The sequence below is a fragment of the Alexandromys fortis genome, unplaced genomic scaffold (genome assembly GCF_014885135.2).
Source record: "Alexandromys fortis isolate MF-2015 unplaced genomic scaffold, M_Fortis_MF-2015_v1.1 scaffold_104, whole genome shotgun sequence".
In the NCBI taxonomy this organism is placed as follows: domain Eukaryota; kingdom Metazoa; phylum Chordata; class Mammalia; order Rodentia; family Cricetidae; genus Alexandromys; species Alexandromys fortis.
This window is the reverse complement of record NW_026068000.1, coordinates 5,501,482-5,526,349: the sequence shown is the minus strand read 5'-3', so window position 1 is coordinate 5,526,349 and position 24,868 is coordinate 5,501,482. Positions and strand designations below refer to the sequence as shown.

The 24,868-nt window shown below is 44.9% G+C and overlaps 1 protein-coding gene across 6 annotated transcripts in view; it reads left to right on the top strand.

Moving 5' to 3' along the window:
* The window catches only part of Lama3 (laminin subunit alpha 3), a 214,416-nt gene that overhangs the window by 151,566 nt on the left and 37,982 nt on the right, over positions 1-24,868 (top strand). For 3 of the 6 annotated variants that reach the window (XM_050160721.1, XM_050160719.1, XM_050160717.1), the window contains 16 exons: positions 2,567-2,676; positions 5,739-5,819; positions 9,414-9,520; positions 10,963-11,013; positions 11,736-11,887; positions 14,369-14,482; positions 14,591-14,702; positions 14,883-15,050; positions 16,066-16,262; positions 17,630-17,746; positions 18,373-18,527; positions 18,817-18,958; positions 19,718-19,820; positions 21,512-21,628; positions 21,716-21,895; positions 23,570-23,712. In XM_050160721.1, the coding sequence (XP_050016678.1) occupies positions 2,567-2,676; positions 5,739-5,819; positions 9,414-9,520; positions 10,963-11,013; positions 11,736-11,887; positions 14,369-14,482; positions 14,591-14,702; positions 14,883-15,050; positions 16,066-16,262; positions 17,630-17,746; positions 18,373-18,527; positions 18,817-18,958; positions 19,718-19,820; positions 21,512-21,628; positions 21,716-21,895; positions 23,570-23,712 (2,049 nt within the window). The remainder of the gene's footprint in view (positions 1-2,566; positions 2,677-5,738; positions 5,820-9,413; positions 9,521-10,962; positions 11,014-11,735; positions 11,888-14,368; positions 14,483-14,590; positions 14,703-14,882; positions 15,051-16,065; positions 16,263-17,629; positions 17,747-18,372; positions 18,528-18,816; positions 18,959-19,717; positions 19,821-21,511; positions 21,629-21,715; positions 21,896-23,569; positions 23,713-24,868) is intronic. The other 3 variants (XM_050160720.1, XM_050160718.1, XM_050160722.1) reach the window with 1 other exon arrangement.

The following is a 24,868-nucleotide window of genomic DNA, read 5'->3' as shown; positions in this document are numbered from 1 at the left end:
CTACCACACATGCGTACACACCCACCCTACCTCACATCCCTACTTACCCACATTCTGGGGCAACAACCATGAGTAGAGAGCTAACTGAACATGGCATGGGCTACTGAAACCCTTAAGTCTACCCCCAGTGGCACATGTCCTCCAACAAGGCCACACCTCCTAATCCTTCCCAAACAGCTCTGCCAACTGGGAACCAAGGACTCAAACATATGAGCCTATGAGCTCAAACCTCTGCACTGCTTAACTATGTTTTGTATCATTTTTAGTTCCTTAAAGATTCATAAAGCATGGGTTTGTCTACTTAGGAGTCTTCCATTGGAGACAAGCCCCATCCTCTTGTGTTTTACTTTTCCTAATTTAGGTTCAGAATCTATTTAAATCTTCACACCCATTATCCGCCCCTGTTCAAGCACTGTGGTGGCACAGAGGTAAAAACATACGCAACTCTCAGTGCTCAGTCTCTTTCCAGGTCATTTCATTAACGCATGGTATCTTTGAGTTACCAAATGTCTGTAGCACAGGGAATTTTCCTCAGCGTGTGTGTATGTGGGAATGTTTGAAGCTTTGTGGCAAGGGTGAAGTCAAGAAAGGCTATAGCAGGGGACTGGAGAGACAGCTCTGTGGTTAAGAGCGCTGACTGTTCTTTCAGAGGACCGGGGTTCAATTCCCAGCACCCACATGGCAGCTCACAACTGTCTGAAGATCCAGTTGCAGGAGATCTGACATCTTCACACCAAAGTACATAAAATAAAGTTAAATAAACCATAAAAAAAGATGCACCACCAGGCCTGGGTCTCAAGGTCTTAGAAAGAAAAGAAAAGAAAAGAAAAGAAAGAAAGAAAGAAAGAAAGAAAGAAAGAAAGAAAGAAAGAAGAAAGAAAGAAAGAAAGAAAGAAAGAAAGAAAGAAAGAAAGAAAGAAAGAAAGGCTATAGCAGATTAAAAATCCCACAGAAAAACATGCTCTCCATAATCTGTTCCTCAGACCTCTCGGTGGTAAAGTTGTGGAGTGCCTTCCATTAGACACTGACTTTGACATGAAGATGATTGGATTTACAGAAATAAAATGCTTAAACACAATTTCTCCCTCCCTCCTCTCTCTCTTTCTCCCTTCCTCCCCTTCTCTTTCTTTCTTTCTTTCTTTCTTTCTTTCTTTCTTTCTTTCTTTCTTTCTTCCTTCCTTCCTTCCTTCCTTCCTTCCTTCCTTCCTTTCTTCCTTTCTTTCTTTCCTTCTTTCTTCTGTCCTTGCTTGCTTCCTTCCTTCCCTCCCTCCTTCCTTTCTTGTTTTTTGAGACATAGTTTCTCTGTAGCTTTGGAGCCTATCCTGGAACTTGCTCGCTCTGTAGACCAGGTTGGCCTTGAACTCACAGAGATCTGTCTGCCTTTACCTCCCAAGTGCTGGGATTAAAGGTGTGCGACAACTCCACCATTGCCTGGCTAGACACAATTTCTTCATTCTCTGGAACTTGAGTTCTAAGGGACATCTTCTAAAATCATGTAACTTTCCATTCTCTTTCACAGATTCCACATAGTAAATCTATTTTAAATGTATTTCCCTTCAGTATACCACAGTGAGCTATGAAGAGAACGAGGCTAGCCTCCAGATGCGACCATTTCTAAGGGGAGGGAGGGGAGAGGATGCATACTTCCCAAGGACCCAGCACATTCATTTGTGCTTGCTTGCCTGTGTGATTAAGACAGCGTCTCATTATGTGTCCCTGCCTGACCTGGAACCCCCAGGGATCTGCTTGCCTCTGCCTCCCAAGTGCCCGGTTAAAGCCATGCTCCACCACATCCTGCCTGCCTTTTTCTTTCTAAGATGCTCTTAACAGCACCGCAGAGTGGTGCTCTGCCAATGGCACCTTTTAGGGAAACTGCTTATACGCAGTCATGTCAATGAAACTGGTACAGGAAAGAATGAACTTAGAGAAATAAAGGAACTTTCCAAAGATGCCACAGCTATGAAATGATGCCGTGGCATATAGTCTTTCTCTTCTGTAGCCTAATGAAGGGACCCTTGTACTGCGGGGGATGGTAGTGTGGTGGTGGGGTGTATGGTGTGTGTGTGGGGGTGTATGTGTGCAACACTAGTGTCCTTTCTAAGCGCCCTCCATTTTTGTTTGTTTGTTTTAGACTCGGGGTCTCTCGCTGTCCTGGAGCTTGCTAAGTAGGTTAGTTAGTAAGCCCCAGAGATCTACCCATCCACCCTCATCCTCCAGTCCTGGGATTCCAAGCATGCACCATCCTAACCAGCTTTTAAAATATGGCTTCTAGGGGCAAACTCAGGTCCTTGTGCATGCCAGGCGAGTGATTTACGCAGGCTGAGCTATTATTGCAGCTCAGTACCGCTATTTTATGCAGCACCAATGGCAATTAAATAGGAATATATAGTCAGCAGAGGACCTGAGTTATATTTTGGTGTGATTGGGGTAGAGGTGTGGTTCTGCTGTGCCAGGCTCACTGAGCGTAATGGAAACTCTGGGTCGAATCGTCAGCATTGAAGACCATAGTGGCCTTAAAAGTGATCCATGCCGCAGACAGCTAACTGTCCTGTTCATCTGTCCCCAGAACTGTCAGCACAACACCGCTGGGGATCACTGTGAGCACTGCAAAGAAGGTCACTATGGAAACGCCATCCGCGGATCCTGTAGGGTGTGTCCCTGCCCTCATACCAACAGGTACAGTAGCCGATCACAGATGACAGCAGTCGGCAGTCACACAGAACTGAGAGTGGATGAGGAGAGCACAGCTTAAAGAGAAGTAACTGCCAAAGGCTGTGATAACAGTGTTCCAAATTTGACCGTTGTGGTGATTGTACAGCTTCTTGACTGCATTAAGCCATTGAACTGATATTATTAGTGGGTGAATTGTACGGTATATGTACTTGTCCTTTTGGTTATGTGGCTAGCCTTGAATGGTTGAGCCATTTTTTTTTAACGAACAGACACAAATGCAAGGAAAAATATCTATCATCAAGCAGAAACGTCCCTTTTGTCTTCTTCTTCTTCTTCTTCTTCTTCTTCTTCTTCTTCTTCTTCTTCTTCTTCTTCTTCTTCTTCTTCTTCTTCCTCCTCCTCCTCCTCCTCTTCCTCCTCCTCCTCCTCCTCCTCCTCCTCCTCCTCCTCCTCCTCCTCCTCCTCCTCCTCCTCCTCCTTGATTTAACAGACTTTCTGGGCACCCACTATGGGGCTTAGCGTGTACTAGGGAAACTGACATGCAGTAAGGATGGTGGAATCTGATGTCTCAGGGCTACACTGGAGTGGGTTAGGGAAAGGAAGGATCACAGCTCAGCAAGTACATGCAGAGAGAAATGTGAAGTAGAATATCAGATAGCCATGGGGCTGTGGGACTGACGGTGAGTGGCTGTGTTAGACAGAAGGGCCAAGAAGCCATGGTTGCTTGGCAGGGACATGAGTAATGAGTGGAGAAAGCCGAGGTATATGTTGGTCCCAGAAGGGACAGCCTTGCAGGGTGTGCCCAGCCCCGACACCAACAGGCACAGTAGACACTCACAGACAACAGTCAGAAGGGAAAGCCTTGCAGGATGTGCCCCACCCCGACACTAACAGGTATAGCAGAAGCTCACAAACATCAGTTTGTGATCGGGCAGTTGTCCAGAACTCAGAGTGGGTAGGGAAGGTGCTAAAGAGATATGTTCATGCAGAGGCAGGAGGGGTGGAAGTGACCCAAGGGCCTCCATATTTGGATGTACGATCTTCCAGTCTCTGAAATGGCGAGCCTCACGAAATAGAAAGACAGGGTTGATTCTGAGGCGGCCGCAGCACAGGGACAGGGTGTGGAGCAAGCCTGACCACCTCCCCGAGAGCACGCTCAGGACCATTCTTGGAGTAAGGAAGACGGGCATTTAGGACATGCAGCATGGCGAGATGGGATGAGGAAACATTGGCCCGTCATCTGTGTGAGTGGTTGAACTTCATAGGGGAAGACAGCTTTGACCACATCTGAAGGCTGGATTTTCTGTCCCTTGCTGTCAGCCCTGTTACCCACAGGACACTTGCACATGCCCAAGAGGACAGTCAGTGGTTCCAATAGAAGTAGCTTTCAATTCTTGAAAATTCGTCTGGATCATCCTGAAGACCCATGGGTCAGGGTGTTACCTGCAGCTAAGGTCACAGGAGTCTAACAATTCCACTCCCCTGCAGGGGCTCCACGGGAGTTATTTCCAAGATGGGATTTTCGAGACAGGGCTGCTCTGTAGATGGTGCTGGCATTGAGCTCATGAAGACCCGTCTGTCCCTGCCTCCCCAAGTTCTGGGTTTAAAGGCGTGCACCACCAGAACCAAGAGGGCTGGAGGTGCAGCTGTGGGTCCAACCAGGACTCAGATTCTACAACATTAAACCTTGAAGCATCTGGTTTACTCCTTGTTGTGATGGAAGCCTTGGGGAGTCTGAACCCTTGAGCCCAATTGTAGCTGTCATTCAGGTCTGGTGTGACTGAGAGACCACGGGTAGAGCAGTCACCACTGATTCTCGTGTCCTTTGGACATGGCACATTGTTCTAATCTTGTTCTTTATGATGTGCTCACCATGGGCTCCAAGGAAAACGTGACACAGCAGTTAACTAAGTAAAGTAGTGATGGGTATGAAAAGCGAGAAACTGTGCCTATGCTACACAGGCTCAGAGGTAAGGTCACTGATACCAGCCGAGGTCAGCTGGACTAACTACATCTTCCTTCTCCCCAAGTCACGTGCCTGAGGGCTGCTTCCCTGGAGATCCCCAAGTCTGAAATGTCTGCCTTGCTTTCCTAACTATGTGTTTGATTTCCCGTTCGGCTTGCCTTGTCCTGCGGCGTTATTTGTCTAGTGATCTATCACTCTGTGCCTGCCCAGACTAGCACAGACAGAAGCTGACAGGAGAAGAAAACAGCAAAATTTCCATCAGTGAGCTCAGGAGATTTTCATTTTGGGTTAAAGCATATATCTATCAGCAAGGCCAGCTCCCAGACTCAGTGGGGCTGGGATACACACAGACCTTAGGGTTTATCGTTACAGATGTTTGATGTCTCTTCCTCCATCGATCGAAACACCACTGAGAAACTTCATATGATCCCTGAGGAGGGTCAGGAAGCCTCTCCTGTTAGACAGCTTCCTCTGATTGCATCAGGGTAACGTTCCACAAGCATGGACACTATGCAAGTCAACATGGCTGTTTCATAGCTTCTCTGTTTGGAAGCAAAAAAGATTTCTCAATTATATATCAGTTTAGAGCTAGAAGAGAAGGAAATTTCAGGAGCTGACTAGAGAACAGTGTGAAGCTCTGCGCCTCTCTGGGCTCCCAAGGACCCGCCGGCCTCCCAGGTGTGGGCTCTGTGCAGAAGATGCTGGCATAAACAAGGAGACAAGGTGTTAAGAAAATCAGGACTTGCTATTCTCTTTCCTGCCTGGACTCGCATCCCTTTCTTGTTATTCCTGGGGAATCAGTGTTGTAATCATCTCTTCCAGACTGGGTCTGTCTCCAGGGAAGGAATGCATTTTCCAACCCAGAAGAAAAATGCCTGTCTGCCCCCACCCCATCTGTCCAGTGTCAGTGGAAGTCATTCATTATACAGTCTGGCGAGTCTCCAGGGGTGAAACTTTTTCCCCATACAACTTTCTTCACTAGAGATCTTCCTCACAATGGGTTTTAATATTCCCTTCATGGAAGCTGGTCTTTTATGAAAGAAAACAATGAGCCAATGGGATTCTTTCCACTGACGCCTTTTTCCTTTCTTCCCTTAAGTTTTGCCACCGGCTGTACTGTGGATGGAGGAAATGTGAGGTGTGCCTGCAAGCCCGGATACACAGGAGCACAGTGTGAGAGGTAGGCTCCTCCCTGCCTGTGTGCTGCTTGCCCCTAGCCCCCTCTTCCCCAAAATCTGCAGGTGAAGTGTGTTAGATAGTTGGTTTGGGGCTGCTATCCCACTGAGGGCTAGAAAGATCTTGGAAAAAATACAAGACTTTTCACTCAACAAATTATTAACATCCTTCTCTCTCGCTCATCTTTAGAAGTCTGAGGATGAGCATATGCCACACAAACACACATACACACAGACTTATAGTCTCCCAATGCATGCCACCATGTGCCCCAGGCCCCATCCTCATTCCTGCATGCCCTTCCCTATCTCTACACATCTCTCCTCCTCCCAGCATACCCCTAGACTTGGTCAATACCCTACACACTCAGCCTTCCCCACATCCTCATGTATTCTTTATATAACTCTCATCTCCCAAGGTCTTTATTCCACTTCCTTTACATTCTTAAATACTGCTTTCATTCCCATAGACTCGTTCCTACACATACTCACACCCAAGCGTACATGTCTCTGTATACCCTTGTCCTCACAATATTCTTTTCTGTATATGTAAATAACTTTAATTATAATTCTGTGTAACACACAATCCATAGCCTTACACTCAGGAAACCCTGTTCGTTTCCCAATTCCTGCTGCCTATCATAACACCGCTCCTATTAGATGTGTTTAATAATACTCATGAAACAAAAAATACTACTAATAATGAGTGTAGTGGAGGGCATGTGCCCCAGAGATACACTGTAGTTATTCACGGACAGATTGTCTTAAGTCTTAAGTAGCTTCTGTGCACTGGGTGCCGTGTAGGCTGAGTAAGGCAAAAGTTGACCCAGGTTCTAATAGCCTAATATTCCACCTCTCAATATTCCAAAGGGCTGCATTGCATGAAATACGCAAAGTATTTGGTTCCCTCCAGATCTCTATCCAGTATGAAATGTTGATGCTAGGGGCTGTGTGGGACTCTAGTCACACAGCCAACTGGGCAGAGTTGGGTTGCATCTGAAGAGTCAACCAAGTAGCCTTGGAAAGCAAGGGATGGAGGAGTCAGCTCTGTGGATATGGGATGCTGTGGGGGCCAGAGAAGCAGGGCTTGGAAGGCATTTGAGGTTTTGTGACTTTAAAGTTTGGGGTGCACATCTGGGAGAGGCTCTTCTGATTTTAGCCTCTTTGTGGTTCTGTAGAAACAGCAAAGTCAAAACAACAACAGGCTTGATGAGGCGTCTGTTTATTTGGCAACTGATTTGAAGAGACATTTTTTAATTAACAATTCTTCCCTTAGCATATGCTACACTTGACATCCCAAAACAAGTTATTGTTTCTTAATTAATATCTTTTCACAAGTGCCAGGCCGAGGCACCATTTTTATTTATTAAACATGACTGCACACTGGCGTTATTCATGGCCCTGATGTTAAGTCTGGAGTGATAGATGAGGAGGTCAAGGGTGAGAAGTAGGTGTAGGGGGAGCTGCGGGCAGCCTGATTTTCGTCCCGCCCTGCTCCCACATGGTTAGCTTTACACCCAAAATAACAACACACAAATTGTATTCTTTTAAACACTGCTTGGCACATTAGCTCTAGCCTCTTACTGGCTAATTCTCACATCTTGAATAACCCGTTTCTAGTAATCTGTGTAGCACCATGAGGTGGTGGCTTACCAGGAAAGATTTAGCATGTCTGACCTGGTGGCTGCCTCCAAGGCATCTGACCCAGAGAGGAGAGGCATGGCGATTGCCTCACTTCCCTCTTCCTCCAGCATTCTGTTCTGTCTACTCCACCTATCTAAATCCTGCCCTATCAAAAAGCCAAGGCAGTTTCTTTATTAACCAATGAAAGTAACAAATAGACAGATGACCTTCCTACATCAAGTAGGAGTATCCTATATAGAGAAGCCTCATTGAACTTGGGAGGAGCAGCCTGCCTAGGGTAAGTGAAGAAAGGCTTCTAGCTTCTCCCATACTCCCTTCTCTCTTCCTCAGCCACACAGAGCCACGGACAGGTGTGTTCTCTGCTCTCTATTCCCATACTAATGTCATCTGGGAAGCAGGAAGCATTGCTCCAATCCATTGTGTTTAACTGTGAAAGGAAAACAAGAGGACCACTTATTTCTTGTAACCAGTAACACTGCTTTGTAAGAATAAGGAAGAAGAATTAAATGCCCCGATTCTTTGTATGACCTCATAAAGGATATGTTGATCTTTTCTCCAGAAACTTTAGACATAAGTGAGAAGTGAAAATAAAGTATTTTGGAGCGTACATCTTCCGCAGAATAGAAGAACACGGGGCTGGTCAGTGTGAGGCCTCAGTACTAGCATCTTACCACTCTGCTTAGTATATTTGGACAAACTGCCTCTGCCTTGTTAATAGGGAAGAGTATGTGGGTGTCTGCCTTCCTGTCTACTTTCTGAAATGTGCAATTACCAGTGATACTGATAAAATGAACGTTGCACCCCACCTTATAATCATGGTACATTTTGTTGAGTGTCTGCATGTAAAGGCTGGTAGACTCTCATACCATACTTATATCCACTAGTCAAGGTGGGTGTCATTCATTGGTTCACCATCCCTCCAGCCATCACAGACCTACTGGGCTCCTGGTGTGTGCCAGGCAGCTCTGTGAGTCCTAGAGACACAGCGATGAGAAAACCCTCAATGTCTCCTCAGGGGATCTGATTGACAGCCCAGGAGCACAGCACAGGTGGTTGGGTGGCAGGGCAGCCAGTTGTTTCTGACCCAGGATCTACATTCTCTGAAGACAACACCAGTGTACCTTCGGGAACATAAGCTGAAAATGGCTGGGTTATTGTTGTTATTGTTATTATTACTGACTTAAACCTTGGGAAAGGATTACTGTATCTCTTCAAGCCTGTTATCTCCATTGTGTTAACATAGTATATGCCAATTTACTGAAAATTCAGGCTTCCTCATATAGGGAAATACTGATAAATAGAAATATTTTCATTGACTTCCAAATATTAGAAATTTAACACATTTTATTTTTCTTACTAACTAAATTTAAGCATCAAGAGCATATGACCTTTAAACTTGGAGGTTTGGGCTTGACAGCTTACTGTGCTATCTACAGTGACAATGGCCCATGGCCAGAGGTAGCAGCTGTGACTCCTGTTAGTACTGTCACCGTCTTATATACCCCTCTGCCGAACTTAGAATAAATACAGATTGCACAGCCTTAAAATCACACATTAGGAAATACAGAAATTCTTCTGCATGGAAAGGATTGAAACTCCTGGATTTATTTCTATGAATATGTTGGCCTCAGATAAAACAATATTTATGTATGTCTTCAGGAGCATAACTCAATAAAACCCAGCCCACCCCGACATCTGTGTTGATCAAACCATTTATTCCTCTGTCATTCAGCTACTGGGCAGTCAGTAGCAGGGCAGGTGGGATGTAAAGGGTGATCCCCCCCTGCCTCCTACCCTTAGGAGCCTCATTATAGAACAAAATAAACATGAGAACTGTTCATTCTCACCAGCCTGGGTCACCTTTCCTATCACCCAACTATGGTGTCTCAAATAAGGAAAATAATGTGGGTAAGTGATAGTTATTTGCGTTTTTCTTAGCCTTTCTATGTTTTGTGAAGGTGTGCACCAGGATATTTTGGGAATCCCCAGAAATTTGGAGGTAGCTGCCAACCATGCAATTGTAACAGCAATGGCCAGTTGAGCACTTGTGACCCCCTAACTGGAGGTAAGTTCCATGCACATCCCTAGTGACCCGAATCTTAAGGCTTCTATGAGACAGTGGTCTAAGAAGCATGACATAGACCTCTGGCTCACAAGTTGCCCTCCCTTGACAGTCCTGGGAATGCTTGAGTAGTATTGGTAGCTTTAAGGAACAATTACTTCATTAGTTTTTTTTTTTTTTTCTTAAGACATTGTTTTCAAACTCCAATGAGTTGTAGCTCAGATAACTTCAGACACACATTGGTGATTTTACTGAGGTATTCCTGGGACACTGAATTTTTTTCTTTAAAAAAAAAACAGCTTTCTTTTAAAGTTCTGTGTATGTGTCTGTCTGAGAGTAAGCACACGAGAATGCCACTGTCAGTGGAGTGGGAGGTTTAGAAGCCGCTTAGAACTGGAACTGCAGTTAGGACACCTGGTGTAGGTGCTGGGACTTGAACTCAGGTCCTTGGCAAATGTAGCTCTTGACCACTGAGCTCTCTCTCTAGCCCACTCTACATTTATTTTTATATCAGCTGTTTTTCTGTGAACCTGATGAAACTCAAGTGTTCCTTCTCTCTTATCTATACATGTTCTGGCATGTGTCAAGTCAGAGGTGTGAATGTTGTACACTGTGTGAGACAATTTGTCACAGCTTGTATGGATTCATTCAGAAAAGCTTGGAACAAAACAGAAAAATGTTCACTTCTTTCATAGACAAGCTGAAAGTGTCTTAGGAAAGTAGCACGGACACGTAGGTGAATACTCCCATCTTACAGTCGTGGGCAAGCGGACCCAAGCCAGGAATGTGCAGGTTGTAGCCAATCAAGCAGCTGTCCCCAAGCAATACTGAACAAATGGGTTAACACCAATCTAGAATAGTTGCTTAAGAGCAGGCACTCAGAGGTTCAAGTCTGGCTTGGGCAACTTAGTGAGACCCTCTTTGTAAAAAGTAGCAAGGGACTCAAATGGCTCAGTGGTTAAAGGTACTTGCTGCTCCACCAAAGGACTTGGGTTCAGTTCCTATGCTGTGCTTAAGGAAGCTCACACCTGCAACGCCCTCTTCTGGCCTTCACAGGGATCTGCATGTATGAATGCATATGTGCACACACACAAATTAAATAAAAACAAATCCTTACAAACAGAAGTGACTGCAGTAGCAAGAGGTCTGAAGATGAGCTCTGTGGGAGCGTGTTTGTCTGGTCCCCAGCTGAACCTCTACCAAGAGGGAAAAGGGCAAGTGAGATATGCTATGCCCGAGAAATGCCGCTCTTAGAAAAGAGACGGTAATAGCCGGAGAAGGAGACCACTGGAAATTCATGCTCATGGTGATGGTATGGTGGAAGTGGCGAGCAGGGGCCAGTGATGAAACTAAAACCTTCCGAGGTGGGCTTTCTGAGTCCAAGCTTTTAAGAGGCAGATGAAGAACAAGTTAAATAAAAATGTCCTTTTTTCACCCTATTTTAGACTGTGTCGGCCAGGAGCCCAAAGATAGCAGCCCTGCAGAAGAATGTGATGGTGAGAAAAGGGGACCCCCCCCTCCCTTTACGATGTGTGTATTGTACTGGGGACAGGCACTTTCTAGAATAGGAAAACAAAGATAAGAGGACAGGAAAGGACAGTGTTGGCTCCACTCCTGCCCCTGCCACTCGCTGCTGTCTTCCCATGAGGCCACCTTACCTCCCAAGTCCCAGTTTTTCCTATAGAATGGACACAGGATGCCCAACCCTAACAACTTCTGGGGAGTTTCTGAGGATGTCACACCACTTAACACACACTTAACATCTGTGTGCCATGGCACATGTCCGTTATATCATCAGTTAGGAGCTGAGGCATGAGGATCACTAATTTGAGGTAGCTTGGGCTACTTAGTGAGACCCATTCTCAGAGACAGTCAACAAAAATAGTCACCAGCAGATACTCCATAAACAGTCACTAGCAGACACCCCATAGACGAAACAGTCACCAGCAGATACCCCATAAGCACAAAAGGGCACTAATATTTTCCCCCACACAAGCAACAAGCTGCTCAGAGTCACCATGTCTAGTAAGAAGAAAATGCTCTCGAGCATCTGGTTCATAAGCCATCAGAGCGCACATCCCTCCCCGAGCCAGCTAGAGTTGAGACTCTGCCTGTGATAATCGGTGTCTGAGGGGACAGGCTACAGAGCCCTGGTGTCCTCGGTGCCTTTTCTGAGCTACAGCCTACAGCACATTCGGCTTTCCCTGTGGCCCTGCAGATTGTGACAGCTGTGTGATGACGCTCTTGAATGACTTGGCCACCATGGGTGAGGAGCTCCGCCTAGTGAAGTCAAAGCTGCAGGGCCTGAGTGTGAGTGCTGGCGCCCTAGAACAGATCCGGCACATGGAGATGCAGGCCAAGGACCTGAGGGTGAGCCTTCCTTGGGGATCCAGATGGGTTGCTTGTGAGTGTGGTGTGACTTGCTCTCTCTTGGGGAATCAGTCCTCATGAACCCCTTTACACTCCATGCTGGAATGCTGACTGGATTGATCTTGTACAGGTCTTGTACAGGCAGCCATGTCTGCTGCGAGGTCATGAGTGTGATGGCTCCAGCATGACCTGAAGACTGTTTCAGCCTGATCTTTCCTGGCTCTGGCTCTTACAGAATTTCCACTCTTCCATAATGGTCCCCGAGACTTAGGAGGAAGGGAGTGTCAGCTGACACTTCTTCTCTGTACTAGGACCAGTTCTGAGTTTCTGTGTTACCCACCAGCCATTGCACAAAGAAACTTCCCTGATGGGCTGAGAGCTGCACTAATTGAGAGATACAAATTTTGCTTAGGTCATGGAGAAATCAAGTTGTTACTGACCAGGAAGTTTCCTCCTATTGAGTGGCTGTCTTAGTACTGGGAGGTTCTCTGCAGGCTACTGTGGAGAAAGTCATCAGCAATCTTAGCCAGCTCTGAATCCTATAAACTACAGTAATGACCAGCATGGCAATATATGTACGTGGTGCAATAGTGGCACAAATGTCATGCGGGTGACCAGCTAGGAGGAAGCGTGTAGCTGATATGGGAAATGTGGTAAAGATTGGGGATTTCCAGGGTGCTACTACTGTTAGCCCTCGAGAGTGCTACGATTATTCTGCTAAATGGGCATAATATCAAAAAACTGATTTCTGCTCTTACACATATATTTTGTTTCTTCTTTCTACATTCTGTGGAATGATTTGATCTTCCTTTTCTAGTTTCTTATCATCAAAGCTTGTTTTACTGATTTAAAACTTTCTTGTTACTAATGTAAGAGTTTAATGCTGTGAGGAAATGCTTCTCTTAAATACTACGTATGGTCTGGCCTTAGAATCAGGGAACAGGGTTTCGTGGTGGGGGACTGTGATAACTATGAGATCACTAGAGATGATAAAGGAAGTGTGGGGGAAGGAGACACCTCCCAATCACTGGTTGAGTCTGCAAATGTTCAACAGACGCATCAACCAGAAATGCAGCAGATAAGAGACGAGGGCACCTTAGAGAAATAAAAATAGTAGGACAGTCTGAATCTTCTTAATGAATAGTATCCATTAGGAGAACCAAGATGAGGCGAACATCTCATGGAAGGAGTAGACATGAAAAGACTCAACTGAAAATCATGGATATGAAAAAATACATTTATTAAACTACAAGAATTGATGAAATAAAACAAAGACTAGACACAGTGAAAGGAGCTTTGAGTGAAGTTTAATGAGTGCTTTTGGAATGAGAGCTGAAGCCTGTGGCTCCATCTGAAAATAATTCTCGAAGAATGGTTCCTTTTCATCGCTTGGGGAATTCAACTCCATGGTTTATAGGTTTAATATAGAAAAAATCCCTTCTGTTGTGAGAGAAAAGGAAGCTCCATGAGTTAGTTGTTTTGATTACTTAGTGCTTTGCACAGAAGCTGTATGCGAGGCTCTGTTCTTAAGATTTTCTTTACTCCACATTGTTTCTGATGTACAAATGAAGGCAATAGAATTATTTTTCTTAATCTCTCTCTCAAGGCATTACATCCTTCCTCCAAAAATTAAAAGTAATCCCTATCCCAAATATGTGTGCCATGTCACCTTTTCAATAATAATATAATAATAAAATGAGTAGGGATCTGGATTGTGACCCAGTGCAGCGGTCGGTTGTGCTGAGTCAGGCACGTCATCCAATTTTCTTAAGACTCCAATGACCTCATTTGAATTTGAGGATATCCGTATATTCACTCAGAATTCCACTCCAGTTATACAAGGGTTTGGATATAAGGGTTCTTTCAGGACAGATAGCTATACGTGCCGCTTTTATAAAGCAAGGTCATTAATTCAAGTAAAAAAAAATTTCTTGTCTTTTGGATTTGCTGTAGTTTGGGTCTTTAGTGCCACAATACCCCCTCCCCCCCACACACACACAATGCCTCGGCTCTGAAGGGGTATTCCAAATGTAAGAGATGGTGGTAGGTTTCTAGAATTGGGTACATGCTTTCAAGGGGGCTTTGTTGGCTCCCCAGCGCCTTCTTTTTCTCAGTTTCATTCAAGGGAATGAAAAGCTCCCAATGTGCTTCAACCGTGAAGCACTGCCTCCCAGGGCCCAAAGCAACGGGGCGAAAACCTCTAAAACTGAGCCAAATGCAACTTTTTCTTTGTCTGTTGATGATCTTTTATTTATAATAACTTACTAAATGGATTGTAATGGTGGAGAGAGGGCCAACACATTAACTTTATTTCATAACCTTATTATAATTTACAACAGAAAGGAGACTCATCTTGTAAGTTATTTTAAAATGTCCCAGCCCCCACCCCGCCCCAATAGAGCCAGCACTGTGTTGAAGGAAGCTGAATCCGCTGGGCAGTATCTCCTCTGGATTGGAGTCTAGCTTTGTGTCTTTTTTCAGAGCCAGCTGCTTGACTTCCGCTCCGCCATCTCAAGTCATGGGTCCAAAATGGACGGCCTGGAAAAAGAACTGAGCAATCTGAACAGTGAATTCGAAACTTTGCAAAAAAAGGTGGTGTACTGAGCTAAATAATTACCTTAACCTTTTCCTCCTTGGGGGTGTTTTCAGTTTCCTTTCCCCCTGTACTCTAACTCACTCATAATGAGTTTTTTTTCCATGTAGGCACAAGTCAATTCCAGAAAAGCACAAACATTATACAACAACCTTGATCAGACGATCCAAAGCGCCAAAGAATTGGACACAAAGATTAAAAACGTCATCCAGAATGTGCACAGTAAGAAGTGACCCAGCCCGACTAAGCTTACTGCATAACCTTTGCTGTATACCGAATATTTTTATTTTTGAGAGCTCAGAATTATGAAAGAAAGATCCCACAGTGCTACTTAAAGGTGAACAGGACTCTCTGCAAACCTTCTAGAACCCCCAGTTTAATAAGCTACTTGGTGTTTTCCAGTTCTCCTAAAGCAGATCGCTAGGCCAGGCGGAGAAGGAATGGACGTGCCCGCGGGTGACTGGTCCAGGCAGATGGCAGAAGCCCAACGCATGATGCGGGAGCTTCGGGGCCGAGACTTCAGAAAACACCTCAGAGAAGCAGAGGCCGAGAAAACAGAAGCCCAGCGCTGTAAGGCCAGCCCCGATTCCTCTGTCTCCTCTGATCAACCCGAAATGCAGTTTTCTAAGCGCAGTCTTGAGCTCTGGGCGGCAGGAGGAAGGCTCAGTTCAGCAAACCTTGCTGCTAGAGGTTGCAGTGGGAATAGGGCTGCCCCTTTTGCCCCTGGAGCAGAATCTTTTCTCCAAGTTTCTGAGAGGCATGACACCCTACCACAGTGCAAATGACCTCAAAAATGGTTCTAAAATACAAATATTTGTGTCTTGCCCTCCTCCACTTTTTTCTCTTTGAGGCAAAGTCTCACTTCTAGCTCAGGCTGTTAGCTCAGCTTCACAAGTGATGGGATTACTGGCATGAACCACCAAGCATAGCTTCATGAAATCATTTTTAAGAATTATTATTTTACCACTGCTGAGTTTTTTAATCACAAGTTTACATTGGCATTATTATTATAAAACAAAGCCCCAAGCCAAATATCCAAGAATTTGATTAGGTATATGTAAAGGTTTTAAGAAGAGAAAATGCCTCACTGGGTCAAAATAACCAAATTAATTTAGCACATATCTTTCAGAATGGATATGTATTCTCTGATAAAATGTTGTATCTAGGGAACACATACAGGTTGTAGTTGACATGTAGCATTTGTGCTAATCAGCATTAGTATCTGCTTTTAGCAGTGGAAGAAGAATCATGGTTTTCTATTCTGTTCAAGTTTCACACCCATGAGTCTGTCTTCTCAGCAGCAGCTGACGTTCTCAGAACAGCTACTGTTCTCATGTGCCGTGCGTGAGTGCACATGATAGGTCTACACAAGTCCTGCTTTGCCTTCCTGTTCCCTCCAAGGCTGTGGGAACCATCATGGAGCAAGCACACATGATAGGTCTACACAAGTCCTGCTTTGCCTTCCTGTTCCCTCCAAGGCTGTGGGAACCATGGAGCGAGCAGGAGCTGGCTCTCTTCCCGTAGTTCTGGCACCGAGCTTCAATAAACTCATCTGTCAGGTGAAATCATAAATTCTGTGTTGCAGTGCTGAACCGGGTCAGGGCCTGGCTGGAAACCCACCAGGTGGAAAACAACGGACTGCTGAAGAACATTCGGGGTTCCTTAAGTGATTATGAAGCCAAACTTCAGGAGCTGCGCGCTGTCCTCCAGGACTCAGCTGCCCAGACACAGCGGGCCACTGGCCTCAACCGTGAAAATGAGGGGGCTCTGGGAGCTATCCAGGTAAGCCACAGGCAGAAGAAGGGGACAGGGAGGCAGGCGTGCGCACCTCAGACCCTGATCAAACAGGAGCGAGGCGTTAAATGGAAGACTAGTCATTTTGCTTCCTGCTACCAGAGGATTCTGAGTCCGCTGACAGAGAGAGCCTGCCCGCAGCTGGAGGGCGTCAGAGGAATGACATTGCTGATTGGATGAGAGATTCATCATGTGACATCCAATGTGTTTCCATTAACATTGTGTTAGATATTATAATAATCACCAACATAGGCAACTGAAACATTTATCTACCTGTGTATAGGAAAGAGGCAGAAATATACTTAGGTCACATGCCATTATAATGGCAGAATTTAGAGATTAAGGTTTCAGCACACGCAAATACATAGAAGAGAGATGCATACAGACAGACACACACATGCACAGTGACACACAGTCACTCACACAGTCACACATACACACACGATAGATAGATAGATAGATAGATAGATAGATAGATAGATAGATAGATAGAGATGATAGATAGATAGATAGATAGATAGATAGATAGATAGATAGATAGATAGATAGATAGACAGACAGACAGATAGATGGGTGGGTGGATGGAGGGATGGCAGGCAGGCAGAGACTTTCTTTTTGGCCACATTTGGAATCAGCCCTGGGGTCCCATGTCAGGCAATTGTTTTAGCATCAAGTCAACACCTCAGTTCTATAGTTTATATTTTTAATGGTGAATATCCTCCATCAAAACAACAGCAAAAAAAGAAACAAAACAAACATGAGGATTGTGAAACGACGGACCAGAGTTGAATAATGTGGATTGGCACACAAAGAGGAGAAAGACAGCCAGTATTGCCTTCGTGGGTGACAGCTCAGTGCAGTGCAGTCCTGGAGAGCAGTGCCTCTGTTTGCTTCTCCGCTTATGCCAAGGAAGAGGGCAGGCTCCAGCAGTGTGAGCCCCAGCCTCTAAGCCTTCCAACCTGGCATACTTCTGCCCTGTGCCATCTCTCATTCAAGTGCCCGCTGCACACTTACTAGGACTGATGTGTGGAGGTGATTGGTCCTAGTTCATTTATTTAGTTGAAATCTTACATTCTGTTCTCCAAAGCAGATCTTAGTAACATGCCTCACATCACCGGTGGAGTTGCCCAGTGTATGAGACTTCTTCAGCCATGGTAGCAGAGGGTACCATAGTAACACAGCAACACACAGTGGGAATCCAGGCCCTATCAATCACTTGCAGCAAGCTAGGCTATTGTCGGCTTCAAAAAAAAACATTTGACTTTGTCTTATTTGCTGTTGTCCTGTAAGTCTGTCTGTGCTTTCTGCTAATGTGTCACGGAGTGTGTGCCCACGGGCTCTTTTATTCTCTCCAGAGACAAATGAGAGAAATGAATTCTCTGAAGAACGACTTCGCCAAGTACCTGGCCACGGCAGACTCTTCCCTGCTACAGACCAACAGTCTACTGCAGCAAATGGACAAAAGCCAGAAGGTAGCAGACTCTGGTTTTCTAGAAACATCCAAACCAGTCAAATGCTATTGTCAGGAGATGATGCAGTAGGCAAACCTACTTTGAGCTTATCCTTTTTAGACAAAACTGTGCACCCCCCAAATAATAACAGCAGCTCTCTGCTGGGAGAGAGTATGAGTGCTGGGTGCCTTAATCCACCTACATCACCTCATTTGTCTGCAATGAGCAAGTAAAAAAAAGCATTACAATGCTCTCTTAAAAATACCAAACATGCCTTCCTTAGTGGAAGGCATCAGACTTGATAAAAACCCAACAGGCTTCTCAGCAGCCTTATGGGCATTCGAAAGAATCTTCACGTTCTGTCTCTATACCAGTAGAAGCCCTTCACTTAGCAGAGCCTCACCTTGAGGATGACTTTGGAGCTTCATAAACCTTATAAAGATGGTGCCCATCAGAAGGAAGATATTCAAGAGGGTGACAAAACTTGGATTATAGTCAATGCCACTGTCTGAACTCAGGATAAGCTGATATGATAAAAATGACTTAGAAAATATAAATTCTCATGAGAAACAATTTATGAGGGAGTTTGAGAAAATGGCGCACATGCTCACTGCTTGAATTTATATTGTTTATTTTGAAAAAAATAGGAGTACGAAAGCTTGGCTGCGGCTTTAAATGGAGCCAGACAGGAACTAAGCGGCAAAGTGCAAGAACTCTCCAGGTCGGCCAGCAAAGCATCCGTGGTGGTGGAGGCTGAGAAGCATGCGCAGTCTCTGCAGGAGCTGGCCAAGCAGCTGGAAGAGTGAGTGCCTGGCTGCAGATCCAGACATCGTGGGTGGATAGAGCACCAAGCAAGCTCTTCACTGGGCTGGTTAGGGCCTGGGAGCACGGTAGGGGGCTGGATCAAGGCCAAAGCCCCATCCAGAACCCATAGTCCAAGTCAAATCCAGACTTGCAATGAGATCTGCCCCTGGTTGTGTCCTGTGGACAGAATGGCAAGTGCACAGCATAGTGCAGTCACTGGGAGAATATCAGCCCCGAGCAGAGAAAGGATGCTGCGTGGCCTATACTCACCCTGTATCATCTTCCAGGATAAAGAAAAATACCAGCGGGGATGAGCTGGTACGCTGTGCTGTGGATGCTGCTACTGCCTATGAGAACATCCTCAGTGCCATCAGAGCAGCGGAGGATGCAGCCAACAAGGCCACCAGTGCCTCAGAGTCTGCCCTGCAAGTGGGTACCTGGAGCTGCCCTGGCTTGCTGGACTGGCTCTGGAGGCAGTTTGTTTGCTTACTCTCCCATGCATGGGACAGTATTAAAAATATTATTTATTCAAAATCAGAGCCTGTTAAATGTAATTGACTTGAGTTTGTTCTTGGTTTGGATCATTTCTGCACTTACTGACTATTTGATATCAGGAGTGTAATATAAAATGTATTTGTACAATCAGATAGAAAAACATACCAATGTTATTTTGAAACTAAACGAATAGCTTATCCTCCTTTAAAGTAGGTGTTTTTATGCCGTAATGGTTGATGTTTATTATCCAAAGAAAGATTTTTTTTGCAATTTTAGTCTTAAATCTGCGCATGTCTACAGAAGCCTACAGGATCTTTACTGTACTGTATAATGTCCCTATAGCCAAGATATAAAGGATAGAACACTAAATAATAGAGTTGGGAAGCTGAGTTTTGAAAGATCGAAGACTTTCAGGTTCCAAAGCTTGAAAGCCTCAAGGCAACTAAATGATTGCAGGGGTTTTGTGCAAGCTTAGACATCTGTCACCAGAGATCAGCCCAGCTCCCCAAGCCACAGGCACACATTTGCCTGGAGTCCTAACCGCATCATTAGTCAACAGTGTGTCGTTCATCTCTTTCAAATCTTGTTCTTTAAAGATTAAAGACAAGGGATTTGGGGCTAAGGTGAAAAATCTTTCTCTGTGTTTGCTAAGGTACAGTGTCTGCTCAAGGCTGATAAATATTTTGCTTTCAGACACTGATAAAGGAAGACCTTCCAAGAAGGGCTAAGACCCTGAGCTCCGACAGCGACGAACTGTTAAATGAAGCCAAGGTCACACAGAAAAGGCTCCAGCAAGGTATTAGCAGGGTGGATGGCGGGGACAATCAAGGACGCTAATCAACCTGTGGGAATGTGGGGCGGTCTGGTGCAAAAGTGTCTTCTGATCCCATTGTCAATGCAAAGGGCACTTCTGCACTTGTGATTTATGTTCTCTGGTGTCGTGCATTTACCAAGAGTCCTAAACAGCCCCTATCCATCCTGCATGAACTTGACGTGGGTCTGTAGATGAAGAAGTTGAGAATGCTAGCCTTCCTGGGCCTGACTTTGGAGACACAATTAACACACTGGTAATTCTGGCAGTGGGAAGCCACATATGAAGGCTGTTTATTCTAGATCATTACAGCAACTGCTTCAAGTCCTAAAGCAACTCAAAGTATCAAAAAATAATCACTGATAACATGGGCCATAAGAAAATTTTAACCATTAATTTTATCTTTGGTATCTTTAACCATTTATCTTTGGTAATTTTTCATCTCATGTACTTAAAAATAATTAAATTGTCTTAATATGGGGGCGTAGTTCAGGGGTAGAGGCTTTGAAACACAGGAACTACAGCCATTTGAAACCCAGCAATCTCCACGCTTTGAAAATGCTGCCTCTGGAAATTTTCTGGTCGCTTGCAGGAAGCCACGGCCAGGCGGGCGTCTGGGCTCTCAGTCCTCGCTCAGCTACTGAGTCCATTCTGAGGAGTGGATGAAGGCCCTTACTTAGTTACTAAATATTTTTAAAATCAAATGTACAAAAAGTATGTTCTGATATGCAATCAGAACATTAAGATTTTATGGAATTATGTCTGCCTTCTTTATAACACTGGGCTTAGAGTTGGATTGACATGGAGCTTTTGCAGTTGTTTGCTTGTATATTTATTTTTCATGGCGCTGTTAATCAGACTTGGGCCTAGAACATACTAAGCACGCCCTCTATCAATCCTCCTATCTCCACCTCTTCAGTGCTAGGGTGACGTGTGGCTGTGGCCAAGACGAGTGTTCTCAGTAGGTTGGGCTATTGACTGTGTTGCTGGAATCATAAGAAGCCATGTGTCACCAGCATGGTGTTAATACACTGGCTGGTCACTTTCTACATCTCAAAGATGGCTGCATTGCTAGCTAGGGATGAGGATTTGTACCATTTTCTTCATCAGTTTATTTTTGATGTGTCACATTGAACATCTCTCGAGGAAACCTAGGGACAGGTCGTTCTGCAGGAACAGAAACAAACACTCCCTTTGAGTCCTCTGCATGAGGCTCTCTCAGGAACAGCCTCGTCTTGGCTGCAAGTCATTCCTTCTGCTCGTTCATTTGCTCATCCAAGTATTCATTCATTCATTGAATGGGTGTGGGTAACCTTACATCCTAGGCAGTGCCAGCCACACACTGTCTGTTGGACCAGCCCTTCAGCAAGCCTCCTCTGCTCAGGTCAGAGTGGAAGTCCAGATGTCTCCTGAGTTATTTTGCATCTTTGTGTGTCCTTTTGAGAAGCCAATCACCACAAGGCTCTGGTACACTGCTCCTCCAGCCTCTGTATCCAGAGACCTCACGGCTGTGGGGATAGGTACTGCAGTGGCATTGGTGGGTGAAGGCTAAGGTACACATGAATATTCAATGGTCTGAAGACATTGCCCACTTAGAGACCACAAATACCCACAGAAGATCCAATTCCATGAAGTCATTGCCTCTTGGTGTTTTCTTTCTTCATTCCTTCATTTAGAAGTCAGTCCAGCTCTCAACAGGCTGCACAAAACCCTGAATACTGTCTCAGTTCAGAAGAACCTGCTGGATGCCAACCTCACTGCTGCCCGGGACAGTCTTCATGGGTTACAGAGAGGTAATCATCACCCTAGACTGTAGTTTCACCGGTTTTTGGGAAGAATGTTCAGGTCCTTATGCCTCCCTCCCTATTTGTATGTTCTAGGTGATACTGAGAGTGTGATCCACGGTGTGAGGAGCATGGTCAGGAAGGCTAATGGCATAACAAGCGAGGTTCTGGATGGGCTCAACCCCATCCAGACAGACTTGGGACGAATTAAGGATAGTTACGGAAGCACACGACATGAGGACTTCAGCAATGCTCTGGCCGACGCCAACAATTCAGGTATCAGGATGTCTTCACGACGTTCTCCATTGCCAAGGCCTTGATCCATTGCAGCTCCTTTCCAGTAAAGTCTGACCTCAAATCAGAATCTTGGGATCTATTCAAATATCAAGATGTTGTGTTAGAGAGACAGGGAGAATATCTCCTTGTTTCCTGCATGTGTGTGGTGTGTATATGATGTATGAGCTTGCTTGTGTGTTTCTGAGTGTATGCAGGTGAACAGATGCCAGAAGTTCATGTTTATTCTTCAGTCATTTTCCTCCCCCTCTCCTCCCAGAGACAAGGTCTCAGTGTATGGTATTTCCCATACATACCTGACTGCCCTGAAACTTGATATGTAGAGTAAGCCTTGAACTTAAAGATATGCCTGTCTCTGATTCCTGAGTGATAGGATTAAAGACATGTACCACATGCCCTATGTTCTTCCTGTCTCTTACTAACTTTGTGTGTGTGTGTGCATGTGTGGTGTGTGTGTGTGTGTGTGTGTGTGTGTGTGTGAGAGAGAGAGAGAGAGAGAGAGAGAGAGAGAGAGAGAGAGAGAGAGAGAGAAGATGGTTTCTCTGTACCCCTGGCTGTCCTGGAACTCACTCTGTAGACCAGGCTGACCTTGAACTCAGAGATTCACCTGCCTCTGCCTCCTGGGTGCTGGGATAAAGGCGTGTGCCACCACGCCCAGCCAGAGGACACTTTTGAGTGATGATTCTTGTCTTCCACTTTGTTTTGAGGCAGCGTCCCTTGTTCACTCTGCATGTGCCACACTAACTGGCCCGTGAACTTCTGAGGAGTCCCGTGTGTCCCCACCTTCTAGGAGCCCCACATCCACCACATTTGGTGTATACAGGGTTCTGGGAATTTACACTCAGGTCCTCATTCTTGAACAGCAGCGCTGGGCCATCTCCTCAACCACATCCACTTTATTTTCTGAGGCAGGGTCTCTCATGGAAGCTGGAGTTCATCCTGGAGATGATACAGATTAGCTGGGAGCAATCTCGCCAATTCTCCTATCTCTACCTTTCAGTGCTGGGCACACAGCTCCTTATCCTTACATGGGTCTCGGGGTCTGAACTCAAGTCCTTGTGTTTGCACAGCCAGTTTCTTTACCAACTTAGCCACCTCCCCAGTCCCAGCATGACCTAGATTATTCTTCTTCTTCTTCTTCTTCTTCTTCTTCTTCTTCTTCTTCTTCTTCTTCTTCTTCTTCTTCTTCTTCTTCTTCTTCTTCTTCTTCTTCTTCTTCTTCTTCTTCTTCTTCTTCTTCTTCTTCTTCTTCTTCTTCTTCTTCTTCTTCTTCTTCTTCTTCTTCTCCTTCTCCTCCTCCTCCTCCTCCTCCTCTTCTTCCTCCTCCTCCTCTTCTTCCTCCTCCTCCTCTTCCTCCTCCTCCTCCTCTTCCTTCTTCTTCCTTCTTTTTCTTCTCCTTGTACTGTGGGAGTTCTTAATCGTGATGTATTTGTATGATTGCTATTAAAGAATAAGAAAATAAATATTTCCCACATTAACCAAGGAAAAAATTGATACCTACATCATTACAGAAATCTGTAATGAATTTAGGTGAATCTTGCCTGATGATAGTACATCTTGTTCCCAGGATTTCCAGAACAAATATTCCCATAAAACACAAGCATAACCTTTTCTCAATGTACTATTAAAATTTCCATTTTCTCATTTCATCAACAGTAAAGAAATTAACCAAGAAGTTGCCTGATCTTTTTATCAAGATTGAAAGTATCAACCAACAATTGCTGCCCCTGGGAAATATCTCTGACAATGTGGACCGAATCCGAGAACTCATTCATCAGGCCAGAGATGCTGCCAATAAGGTGGGTGTTTCCATGTTGCCATCGCTGCTGTGATCACCCAGACAGGGAGGCTTTTCTCTATGCAAGAGTTGGTTGTCTGTCTTCTCTGAGTTCTGATTTTAAATGAAGTTTAACTTCCTTTTGTCACCTTTCAAAATGTACATGGTCCCAGTCACCTAAATTTTGTTATCAGACACAAACTGATAAAGTTTGAGTTCACAGACAGGAAGGAGTTTCTCTCAGGCCTCACTTTTTAAACTGTAATTGCAAGGTCAGGACCTAGACTCTCTCCGTTTGACAGCCCATCTTTGTGGAGTTGGAGGACACAGACACTGTCTGGGTGGGGACAGGAGGATCACTGGGACCTGATGGCTGCCAGTCAAGCCCCAAGCTCAGAGAAAGTACCTTTCTCAAGGAATAAGTCAAGCTCTATAGAGCAGAACACCTTACCTCCTCCTCTGGTCTCTGCTCACAATCAGACATGTGTACCTGCACACACACACACAATCCATACAGACACAGACACACAGACAGACACACAGACACACACACACACCCTCTACAAGGGAAGCTTGTTGCAATATACTTTATATAATCATGTTTTTAAAGAAAAAGCCAACTGGGGCTGGAGAGATGGTTCAGTGGTTAAGAGCACTGGCTGCTCTTCCAGAGGTCCTGAGTTCAATTCCCAGCAACAACCACATGGTGGCTCACAGTCATCTATAATGAGATCTGGTGCCCTCTTCTGGCCTGCAGGCACACATGGAAGGAATGTTGTATACATAATAAATAAATAAATAAATAAATAAATAAATAAATAAATAAATCAAAAAAAAAAAAGAAAAAAGAAAAAGCCAACTGTTGGCAGTACTAAATTCTAATGAGCTGGATTCATGCATATCACCCGGATCAATCTACAAATATAATGTCAAGAAATCAAATTGTAAAAGTATTGGCTTATATCATTTACATGAAAATATTTAAATGTGAAAAATAAAGTAGCTGTAGCTGACAGGAAGTAGACACATCTAGATCATAGATAAGGTCTAGACGGGAAGTAGCCACATCTAGAGCTGTAGGTGAGGTCTAGACAGGAAGTAGACACATCTAGAGCTGTAGGTGAGGTTTAGACAGGAAGTAGACACATCTAGAGTCGTAGGTGAGGTCTAGACAGGAA